Below are 12,808 nucleotides of genomic sequence, written 5' to 3'. Positions count from 1 at the left end.
TTGTTTAGTCTACTATGTATTTACCAAAGTGTAATAACCATGACTGACCATATTCATATAGGACCATCTTTATGCTTTGGAAATGCATGCCACATAGAGACCGTACTACCACCTGCATTACAGCTCTCACACACAAGAAACAAATGAGAACATCAAAGCCAGGAAATAAAATTGGGTGAGGCACACTTCAAGGTTCATCATGGTGCAATTTAACGGGGCCACACTTCAAATTCTGATATTCCTAGAGAAGTATGGTTTTGACTGGGGAAAAATAATGCAGCTGTGTTCATCACTGACACTTTGTATCATTTTACTGTGATGTCAATGGTTTTCTTGAAGTAGTTAGTGGTCGGGACTCATTCCTGACACACAGCAGATTGGCTGCCACCACCATGCATATCCGGGATTTGGCCTGTATTTCACGATTTCCATTAGGTAAGAGTGACATTAGCACCTGCAATGGCAACTCACGTGAATGATACTCTTCACCAGCATACCTTAATTATTCTTCGAGGTAATCCCGCAGCCATTTTTGTGAAATATTTTCCGGATAACGCCGCCGCGGCGAAAGTGCTGCAGCTCAGAGTTATGTTCCAACAACGACAAAAACATCAAACTTGCGGCTCCCACACCCAACACCTACACGCATTTCAGTATATAGTCCACTCCATATACAACACACAACATCCAAATAATATGTCAGTTTTTATGCTGTCATTGAAATACAGGGTTTCCGAACAATTTATGAAGATTTACCTAGTTTCATTTGTATTTCTCCCAGCATTGAAATGGCGGGAATTTTGAAGGACGACTTCAAGTTCATTGTGTGAATGCATTGATCTCGTCTGTAACATCAACTCTGTTTAGAAAATATATTCTTATGAAATAACGTGCTTAACTGCCAAGACGGTAATGTCACATTATTTTTTGGGTTAATTATGACCACAGTAAAAACATCTCTGCTTAAACTTTTTTTTTTTTTAAATTCATTTTTGTTTCACTGTGTACTCAGGTTGTATGTAGACTACACTACGTTCAGCACTGAATAAATTTCTGGGTACCTGTGAGACTATGAGGATTAAATGAGTCAAATGGCCCCAGTTTACTATATTCAGTATTCTCAACACAGCAATGGTACAGTACACTGGTATAATGGTATTGGCAAATATGTAGAGCTGAATATCAGGTTTTGCAAGTTTTTAATATGTGGCAGGGCTTTGTAAATACACAAATAGCTTTCCCTACTGACATGTGGTAAGTTTCCATTTTTTGTTTGCCAGAATATGGTGTAAGCTAATACAACATAATATATTGCACTTCCAGAGTAATGTTTTACTTTTCTGGTAATAAAATTATAGGTTAAACTGGATTCTTTCCAAAGCACTTATTCTATATTCTTAATGATATAGTCATGTGTGGTAAGCTAATACTATTGCTGTCATACTATTTTTTTTTTTTTTTTAATAACTCAAACATAATGCATAGTCTGATTTTTACTCTATATCTGTAGCCAAGGTTTTCCTATGAGCCAAATTATCCCAGATACAAAAAACACAACTGTTGGTAAATCTAGGGCTAATTTAAACATGTCCCCAATTTAATGAGCTTCAGGCTGTGACAAATCTGATAATTCACTTCATTAATGTAATTAAAACTAAAATTCTGGCATATACTGGTTGTAAAACCATGGCCATTACTAAGTTCACATGATTATACTTACAGCATACTTAACACAGTAGCCTATTAGGTTTTCACACTACACAAAACTGTTTAACTATTTTATTGTACAATGTTTTCAAAATTACATATGATACATATTACATGGCATCCAAATATCAAGAACAATGATCATAAATTCAAGAAAAGTTACCAGAGTATTATAATGCATCAGGCATCAGTGCATTTTGCAGATTATAATTTGTCTAAATACTGTAGAAGAAAAAAAAAAAAATACTGCTTGTCTGAAGCTGAAATGCAATTACTGTACAGTAATCTGCAATGATGAGTACATTTTCTGTTTGAGATGCTCTATTGTACCAGCAATTCTTGGCTCTGTATTAGCTTAATGTTGCTTAACTTGAAAAACAAAATAAAACAATGTCTACTAAAAACATGTAACTGGTATATTGGCTCCAGGCTTAGTTATTTTCCTATTACTAGAGTATTTCTTGGTTCTTTTAATGACCATTATGTAGTGCTAGTGCAAACAACTATACTGTTCAGTAACAAATTCAATACTCTGTATAAAAACAGTACAATGAAAGTTACTCTGCTTAAACCATATGCACGGCTGGATTAAGCATGTGGGAGGCCCGGGGCCCGCTTGGAAGGGAGGCCCCCTTTCCAACTCCCCCAATGGCATACACCACAGACTGGTAACCTAAATCCTAATATATAAATAGGACACTTTTAGTTAGGAAATACTGAACGGGGACTATTCATCCAATGCTGTAATATGTAATGCATAAACACGAAATGAAATGAACACAAGTTGCTCTGGTGGGAGGCCCCCTCTTGGTGGATGGCCCAGGGCCCGGGCCCCTTGGGTCCCCCCCTTAATCCGGCGGTGACCATATGCATGTTCTGAACCATAATAAATGAGGCAATGACTGTCTTGTCAGGCTGGTGACATCATTTTTTGTCTGTGAAAAGTTTTGTTACAAAGAATAAATTATACAAAATAAACACAAGCAGTGATGAATGTGGGCCCTTCCAAAGATGTAATGTCAATAAGCGATAAGTGTTTATCAACTCTTACACAATTAGGTAGTATTTGTAAGTTTTCCTGAGTACAGTACAGTACATTATCCATTAATTCAAATTATGTTTACTTTGTTGTTTACTGTATGCAGTTAGTTTCATCTCAGTCTACAGTCAAGGTCTGCATTACAGCAAGTTTGTGATCAATAGTTGATGTGTTAATGCCAACTCTGCTAAAAGATGATAGATGTTTACATGTTAAAGAAAGGTGTGAACCATCTAGCATTACCAGACATATTTGAAAGAAAAACTGTTTGTGGTATGCATCCACTGATTCCTTGAAATTTCAAAGCAAATAATGTCTTTGAAGGTACAGTACTTCATAGAAGGAATATGCACTCCTCCATATTTGTAGGTTAGACTACAGAAAGGTCTCACGTGAATGCAAGATTTGTTACGGTAGCACTTTCTCAACATGCACTGCAACACCCTAAATAACATTCAGGTCCTAAAACAAGTGTACTGTACACTTTAATCCCTCATTAATAACATCTTGAAACATTATGAAGACAAAGTAGCTTGCAAACTGTTCTTTCACAGCTATTCTGTCAGAAGGTGCTGGGAATGATGACAATGAAGACAATATTAATTCGAGGAATCAGTCCAAGTGCATACGTTCAAAACTCCTGACAGTGAATGGAGGTTTTTCAATCATGGAATGCTACTTGCAGCATACATTAGTCACTGACCCCTAATGTTGTAGAACATATAAGCCTAGCCTCAGGTCCCTATTCCTTCAAGAGGCACCATGCGATTGGCTGTTGCCACTGATACTGTTTCATCAGAATACAGGTGTTCCTGATACACGAAAAACTGCACTGGGATTTCCTAATGCACAACGGCCATGCCACGTTGAGTACACCGCTTCCCGTCCGATCAGCGAAGTTAAGCAACGTTGGGTCTGGTTAGTACTTGGATGGGTGACCGCCTGGGAACACCAGATGCTGTTGGCATCCCTACGTGTCAAGTGGTGTTGGTGGAGGATTAGTGCCCCTCCCTGTAAAACAATTAACTCTAAGCCCTTGACCACCCCGTTTGGGATACATGGCGTCTGGCAATGGATGGATGGATGGACAGAACCTGTAGTGGCATACACCTACCCAATCCTCTGGGAACTATGTATTGCCAGCAATGGATCATTAATTTCCACTGTACATAGGACTGTATACTGGCAGTTCCTTATAAAATTTACATCAAACAAATACTGCAAACTAATCTTTTGAGGCCCAGGGGTCACTCCTATGCACATTAAAAGCCTGGCAGCAGCCAGAACAAAATACATTCATGTTACAATCTATCTGAAAATATTAAAGAGAGGGTTTAACCCTTTGAGGCCACAGCATGAGTTCTTGCCAAAATACAGTATCATCTGGTGATAGCCAAAGCAACATTCGTAAATATCATGTGACCTTAAAGGGTTAATATTTAACCTTTCAAGCAATTCTTGTTAACATTGTGAAAACCAGTGTATAAAATACTGGTTGTGAAAAATGTATGAGTTGCCGATACCAACACAATGTTAGAATAATGAAAGGCTCTTTCCCTTCCAGAAAGAGATGCTTATCCAATAACCCACCATCATCCCAACTCAGTTTTCCACATTCATCTGGGGTATGGAAATCTACTGTACAGTAAGGCTCTCCGATCTCATTGGAAATACAGTATGAATCTACGAGGAAAGACTTAGGTACAGTCTTCCCCCTGCTATGCCTCGGTAGGTACAAGGCTGCTGCTAACACAAGTATAATACGGTACTGAACTATAGGGTTATTTCATCACTGTGCCATTATGAAGATGGGAGGTTATCAGACCCCCACTCCAGCATATTTACCGTTAGTCATATTATATGCTGAACTGGGAATACCTATAGGCAGACAGAAATCATTCTCTCCTATCTCAGGATATGACAATTACTGGAAGGATGAATGTAATAATGAAGCAAGTTCACATGTGAAAACACAGTATTCTGGGCTGAGGAATCCAGGAGGACATAAGGATGACTGATTTAATGTATACCTGAATGTGAGTGAAGCTCATATCTAGAGAAAATAAATAAAAATAATATGGAGCAAGGATTCTAAGGGCTTGAATAATGTGAGAACGAGTGTTTGGTCCATTTCACTGAACATAGTTCTCCCTCTTTTGTTATTTATTTCCTTGTTTTCTGAATCCTACCTCATCCCATCCTCAGGTGGGAAAAAAGATCATAATGATAATGATGGTGGTGATAGAAGTCCTTCCTTGAAACTGGGGAAAAATGAAAATGATGTTCATCTACAGTAAAAGTCCTGTAATCCGAATGGCAGGGGACCAAGGGTCTTTTGGACTATTGTTTTTTTGGACTATTGGGAGGGACCTTTGACAACATTAGAAATATGTAAATGATCATTAAATAAGCACTTAAAATGATGTGGGTTATTGTTTTACTCACTGGAAATGCACAGCAGTGTAGCTGAATAGTTGCAGGCAGGAATCTCCATTTTCAAGAGCAGGTCCAAGCCAAAGAAATCCTCAGATAAAGGCCAGAAAAATTTTAAAAATTTCACCTTGAAACATTTAGAGTATTGGGATATTCAGATTATTGGTGGTCGGATTGGAGGACTTTTCCTGTACATGTTCCAGGAATCTTTTATAAACTGTTGTAAAGTCAGGGACAGGTAGAGTAAAGTGTTGTGAAGTTTACTCCAACAATGGAGGGATGTGATGTTCACTGAACCCTATGCATAAACAGATTAATCCTCTCAAATCTGAGACATTTCTAGTATAAAAACCCTTGTTCACCCATCCATCCATCATCCAATCCTATGTCACCCCATAGAGGAGCATAGGAACCCGGGGCTAGGCAAGTTGGTCCTGACATTTAAGATGAGAGTGACCTGCCTCACTCATCCCTGAGTGGCATTACATGAGCGATAAACCCCAACCATCCCTTGGATATAAACCTACACAGGCTCAATCCAATTGGAGCACCTTAATTACCCACTAAACCACCAGGCACCATAATTTGGTTATATGGTTACCACCCAGCTTGGCAAATGGTTTCCTAGTGTACAGGAAACCATTTGGCTTGTCACTCAGTGTAGAGTCACCCATAGCCAGCAGGAAGAGGAAAGACTGAAGGAAAGAAAGACAGAAGAGGGAATGTAAAGGCACCTGTAGGCAGAAGAAAGAGGAAAGAATGAAGGAAAGAAAGACAGAAGAGGAGGGATAGAAGAAACGAGAGGGCAGACACCCAAAGCAGCACTACATCGAGTGAGTGGATGGTGAGCGCCCGCACACCAAAATTTTTTTCTCAAGTCGAGAATAAGTCAAACAAGTCTGACAGTATTGATAATGGTACCACTAACCTTCTCGTGGGCTGGGATAGCACTAGACTTCTATTCTAAGTACTGTAATACCAGAATATTTTATTCAGCTCAGAGTGAGCCAAAGGAGCCTGGGAGTTTTAAGTACGTAGTACTCACAGCAAACCTAGCCAGCAGAAAGCCTAGGTTTGAATTTAGCACAAACATTATCTTACCATCCTGGGGAACATACATGTGTACAATTGTCTCAAAATATAAATTATCTCCCAGGATTTTTACCCTTGCCCATCAAGCAATGAACCAGATCTGGTAGAGTGGAAGAAGCCCACTCTATCACCTGATGGGTTCCAGCTCAAATCATAGACACATACCTTGCAAAAATGTCCATCCATCATCCAATCCTATATTGCCCCACGAGGAGCATAACAGCCTGGGGCTAGGCAAATTGGTCCTGACACTTGAGATGAGAGTGACCAGCCTCACTCATCCCTGAGTGGCAATATGTGAGCAATAGACCCTAACCACCACTTGGATATTAACCTACACAGGCTCAGTCCAATTGGGGCGCCTTACTTACCCACTAAACCACTACGTGCCATAATTTGGTTATATGGTTACCACCTAACATAGTAAATGGTTTCCTGGTGTACAGGAAACCATTTGGCTTGTCACTCAGTGTAGAGTCACCTATAGGCAGAAGAAAGAGGATAGAATGAAGGAAAGAAAGACAGAAGGGGGAATGCAAAGTCACCCAAGGCAGAAGGAAGAGGAATGAATGAAGAAGAGAAAGATGGAAGAGGAAGGAAGGAAGAGAGGAATGGGCAAACACCCAAAGCAGCACTGCATTGAGTGAGTGGATGGTGAGTGCCCCCACCTACTACCAAAAATGTCATTCATAAATTTAAAAAAACAACAAAACAGAAAAACAACAAATGGATACCTGATGATCTTGGAAATTAGGCCACAGATACACAGACTGCAGGCAGGAAGTTTTACATTACTATAATCCATACATGTGGTCACACTAGCAGTAGGCAGATGCAAGTAAGAACATAATCCCATGTGGATCCAGGCAAGAAGGGACAGTCAACTAATCTCACTTCAAACCATGCTGACAGTAACAGAAAATGGATAATGTGTAACTCATGGCTGATGCTTCACTCACATCCTCTACTTGGTATGCATCCCATTCCAAGCAGAGTCCACTGCATGGGACGGCTCTGCAGGGGCGATTGCTTGCCCGAGGTTGATGGGTTTACTTGGCCTGAAAGTCCAAGGTTATTCAACAAAAACAATAACCAAGCACTACTGTACGACAATACAGTACATTTATTACAGTGCACTGGAAGTGGATTGGAAAAAATAATTTAAAAAGTAAACAGCACTTGCATATGCCCACACCTACCCCCTTTCAATGTGGGTGTGACCTTAAGGTGCTTCAACAGGATGTCGCCCACTAGGGTTCAAGTCCTAGGGAAGGTTGGAGTTTATTACTCTCACAGAACTGCTCCTGGGTAGGTAACTAGTTCCTTTGCCTTTACATCTGGACTGAGTAGCCTGGCTCTGGGCCCCTGTGCTCCTAATTGGGCAACACAGGACTGATGATGGATACGTGGATAAAAAGATAAATAAAAGGGGATGGAAAAGTGAGTTTGTAAATGCAGTATTCCATCCTAATTTTGGCATAAGTGCAGCACAGCTACCTTAATCACATGACACAGATTATTGCTCCTGTGACATGAGAAAATGTAGATTATACTTGAAACTTCTGCCATTGGTTTATGTCCCACAGAAAATAAAGGACCATGTTCTAGATCTCCACACTTTATGTGAAGAAAAACAAGGTTAGGATGATGATAACAGTGAATGAATTTTGGATGTGGCATTATAAGAAACTGGTTTCAGGGTTTGTATGTAGGGTTGGGGGTGGTACTGTCAAAGAAGAGGGAGAGTAGCCATGTGCAATTTGTCACAAGGGCATGGGAAGTAATTCCATCTTTTGCAGTGCTTGTGATATGTGGGTGCATAGGAGATGTTGTAGTATTAGAGGTAGACTGTGAGATAATGCTGATTTCATATGTGCAGTGTGTCAGGGAGAGCATGTGGATATTGCCAGGCATGAAAGGATTGAACTTGCTGGTAAGTCTCTTGAGCATGTGGAAGAGTTTTGTTGTTTGGGAAACATATTATGTGCTGGAGACAGGGCAGGAGCTAGCTCTTTGGCTAGAGTGAGGAGGAGTTGGAAGAAGTTCAGGGAGCTGTTACCTCTCCTGACGTTGAGAGGGCTCTCCCTCCATGCTAAGGGATCTTTGTATGCGACGTGTTAGGACTGTAATGCTGTATGGTAGGAAGAGGATTTTCACAGGCTCAAACATACAGAAATGGCAATACTTAGGTGGATGTGCAATGCATACTTGAGTGCAAGGCCTGAGGGGGATAGGTTTCCGATGGAAGAGTTGAGAGGTAGGATGGGACTGGAGTGTATTGGTGTTGTGATGAGAAGAGGTAGATTGAGGTGGTTTGGGCATGTGGAGAGGATGGGGGATGATATTTGGATGCAGAAAGTGAGAAGTGTTAATGTTGGGGGTAGGGTAGTGAAAGGTAGGCCGAAAAAGACCTAGGATGAGGACACTTGAGTATGACCTCAGAGTTATGGACATGAATCACAGTTTGGACCTACAAGTAGAAACACAATGTCGGTTATATCATATGAGCATTCTAGTTAATCAGATTCTGATGCAGCAGATTTTTGATAACTGGATTTCACTGCGCTTGATACAATGCACGCGTGTGTGTATATGTTTATATATATAGATATAGTTTATACACACACACATAAAGTAAACCCTTGCTTTATTGAACCGTGATATATTGGATTTATCAAACGCCTCTGGGCCCACTGAACTTTTTTCTCTTCTATCGAACTAGGGTTGATAAATGGGGCACATCATGTTGCCCTTCTGAACCACTGGCAATGCACTGGGTGACTCACAACACAGTTGCCAAGGAAGATGGATATAAGCAGAAACGAAAGTAGACGAGCAGCTACCTAATTTGCATAACACAAAGGAGACAGCCTGGTGGCATCAGCCTAGCACCATCTACTGTATTTGCATGTTTATGTAAATGTTTTATTATTTTCTACAGAAGAAGCTACAGTCAATAAGAATATTTTGTTATTCATTAAAGGTGAGGGTAAGATGTGTAGATGGATATAAGTAGGGGCGAAAGCAAGTAACTGGCTATGTGCTGCAGCACACAGAAGATTGCCTGGTGGCACACATCTGCATGCATATTTATGTAAACACTTTTCCACAGAAGGAGCTACAGGCACTAACAATATTTTGTTGATTATTAAAAGTGAGAGAGAAATGCGTATATGGATATGAGTGGAACTGAAAGCAGGCGATGAGCTATGTTTTACATAATACAAAGGTGACAGTCTGGCAGCTTCACCCTGGCCCTGACTGTGTGCATGTTTATGGAATATTTTATTTTTGTCCACCCCAAGAACTGTAAGCATTTAGAATATTTTACTTTTTGTATGTGAGTGCGAGATGTGTGGATGGGTGTAAGTAGGACCGAAAGCTGCAAAAAGGCAAAATTCTAGTATAAAATAATATTAGAATATGATACTGTAATCATTTACTGTCCATCATGTGTCTGAATTTCCACCTCAGATTAATTGAACTTTCAGGTTATTGAACCAGTCTTTCCCCAGTTAGTTTGATATGATGAGGGATTATTGTATATTTGTATGTATATACAGTATGTATATATGTATATACCATATACATGTGAAGCTACAGTCTATCTATCTATCTACTACCAGACGCCCCAAACCCACAAAGGGTGGCCACAAACAAATCGCCTCCATGTCGCCCTGTAAAACTCTCCATCCCCTCCACATGGTCAAACCACCTCAGTGTGTTTCTCCTAATGCTTCCTATCACATCCACATCCACACCACAACGCTCCTTCACTTCCTTATTTGTCAGTCTGTCTCTCCATGTGACTCCACACGCCTCTCAAATAACTCATTTCCACTACTCTCACTCTTGACGTCTGTCCCTCCAACAAGGTCCAAGTTTCACTTCCATAAGTTAGAGTTGGTATGACGGTACTGTCATCCAGTAACTTTTTCATTTCCATGCTCGCTTCCCTGTTTCTTACCACTGCATTCAAGGAACCAGCAACCATTTTTCCTTGTACCCTTTCAAGCACTTCGCCCTCTCAGCTTCCATCCTTACTCATCACACAACCCAAGTACTTAAACACACTCACATTTTCCATTCCACCTCACTGTACATTCACTGACTTCATTTCTCTTGAAGACCGTAAATTTACTCTTCCCTAAATTCACCTTTAGATTCCATTTCTTACTCACTCGCCCAAACTTATCCACCAAGCCTTGCATCTCCCCTTCATCTTCACTTAACAACACAGCATCATCTGCAAACAACAGTACAGGGAGTTTCCAAACACTGCCCTCTCTCATTAGGGCCGCTCCAACATCCACTGCCCTACCTTGTATCTCTTTTATAACTCCGTCCATATACAAACTGAACAACCATCGAGACATGACAGATCCCTGTTTCAATCTAACATTCAGATAGAAAAATTCACTCATTTCACTATCCACATGCACTGCAGCCTTAGCACCCTCATACATACTCTTCGCAGCATTCAACAACTTCTCATCTACTCCATACATTCATAATACTTTCCACAGTCCTTGTCTATCCATCCTGTCATATGCTTTCTCCAAATCCATGAAGGCCACATACAGCTTCTTTCCCTTCTCTAGAAATTTTTTCCACTAAAGATCTGAGAATGAATATGTGATCTACTCAACCTCTTCCCTCCCTAAAACCTCCCTGTTCTTTTCAAACTTATATATATATATATATATCTATCTATCTATCTATCTATAGCCCGACGCCCTAATCCCGCAAAGGGTGGCCGCAGACAAAACGCCTCCAAGTCACTCTGTCACCCACCATTTGACTTCCCTCCCCCCAACTCACCCCCCCCTCCCTCATATACCTCTCAACTCCATCCCTCCACCTCATCCTCGGTCTACCCCTCCCTCTCCCTCCCTCCACCTCACCTACATACACCCTCTTAGTCAGTCTTTCATTCTCCATCCTCTCCACATGTCCAAACCACCTCAGTGTATTTCTCCTAATCTTTTCAACCACATCCACATCTACCCCACAACGTTCCTTCACTTCTTCATTCGTCAGCCTGTCCCTCCGTGTCACTCCACATGCTCCTCTCAAGTAACTCATTTCCACTGCTCTCACTCTTGACTTGTTCCCCTCTTGCAAGGTCCACGCCTCGCTTCCATACGTCAGGGTAGGGATCACAATACCATCATGCAGTGACTTCTTAACTTCCATACTCACCTCCCTATTTCTCATCACTGCTTTCAGTGTGCCAACAACCTTCCTTCCCTGCTGTACCCTTTCACGTACTTCATCCCCCAAAGTTCCATCCTTACTCATCACACTACCCAAGTACTTGAATGCACTCACATTCTCCATATCCTCACCATCCAACCTCACTGCACACTCTGTGACTTCATTCCTCTCAAACACCATAACTTTACTTTTGTTTACATTAACTTTCAGCTTCCTCCTCCTACACACTGTCCCAAATTCATTCACCAAACCTTGCAACTCCCATTCATCTTCACTCAACAATACTGTATCATCAGCAAACAGCAACACCGGAAGCTTCCAAATCTCACCCTCATTCATTAGGGCCACCCCCACATCCACTGCCCTACCTTGTACCTCCTTTACGACCCCATCCATATATATATTAAACAGCCATGGAGACATCACACACCCCTGTTTCAGTCCCACATTGAGATCAAAGAACTCACTCAGCTCACCATCCACTCGCACCGTAGCCCTAGCTCCCTCGTACATACTCTTCACAGCACTCAACAATTTCCCCTCCACTCCATATATTCTTAATACCTTCCACATACCTTTCCTATCTATTCTGTCATAAGCTTTCTCCAAGTCCATGAAGGCAGCGTACACTTTCCTTCCCTTCTCTAGATACTTCTCCACTAAACATCTTAGAACAAATATCTGATCTACACACCCTTTTCCCTTCCTAAATCCCCCTTGTTCTTCTCCAACTAGCTCCTCTGTCATATGCCTAACCCTATCAATGAGTATTCTACCATATATTTTACCAGTCACACACAGTAAACCCTCAAAGATCCGGATTTTGTGAAGATCCGGACCATTTCTTGGCAAATTTTCAATTTAAAACATAGGCTACAAGATACACAATTTATTAATTAAAATTTACGAAAAAAAATATTTGAACACATTATTATACTATCCTATTAATTTTATACTGTATTAAATTAAATTTAAATTTTATCGGTTCTCCCGTATCCTTTTGTGAGGCGCGCACATGTGAATGGAGGGGGGGGGGGAATGCGGCCTTGAGGGGACAATGAGCTGGTTGACTGAGTGTGAGTCGCGGGAACACATTGACCGAGTGAAAGCACAGTTTTCTTTCTTTACTCTTCCACCATGGCTCCAAAGCGCAAACATACGGTGCTAACCATAGGTGAAAAACATGAATTACTAGAAAAATTAGAAAAAGGTGTACCAGTGTCTCGGTTAAGTGAGGAATATGGTGTTGCAAAACAAACAATCAGCGACATAAAGAGAAACAAAGCCAAGCTTCGTGGTTTTGCTGCCAAGGCAGGTGGA

General features: G+C 40.9%; 1 protein-coding gene and 1 non-coding gene across 3 annotated transcripts in view; one reads left to right on the top strand and one right to left on the bottom strand.

Moving 5' to 3' along the window:
• Positions 1-585, bottom strand: part of LOC145414699 (ubiquitin-conjugating enzyme E2 N) — a 35,607-nt gene extending 35,022 nt beyond the window's left edge. The window contains exon 1 of one of the 2 annotated variants that reach the window (XM_080284221.1): positions 498-585. In XM_080284221.1, the coding sequence (XP_080140347.1) occupies positions 498-530 (33 nt within the window). In that variant the 5' untranslated portion in view covers positions 531-585. The remainder of the gene's footprint in view (positions 1-497) is intronic. The other variant, XM_080284222.1, reaches the window with a different exon arrangement.
• A 3,009-nt stretch (positions 586-3,594) lies between these two features.
• On the top strand, positions 3,595-3,713 carry LOC145414800 (5S ribosomal RNA). The gene has a single exon (XR_013899953.1). It is a non-coding gene; the product is annotated as a 5S ribosomal RNA (ribosomal RNA).
• The last annotated feature ends 9,095 nt before the right edge of the window (positions 3,714-12,808 follow it).

Source organism: Coenobita brevimanus, chromosome 100 (assembly GCF_032717465.1).
Source record: "Coenobita brevimanus isolate Jiangsu-jjx chromosome 100, ASM3271746v2, whole genome shotgun sequence".
Classification (NCBI taxonomy): Eukaryota; Metazoa; Arthropoda; class Malacostraca; order Decapoda; family Coenobitidae; genus Coenobita; species Coenobita brevimanus.
The sequence above is the reverse complement of the archived record's forward strand: the minus strand, read 5'-3'. Positions and strand labels throughout refer to the sequence as shown.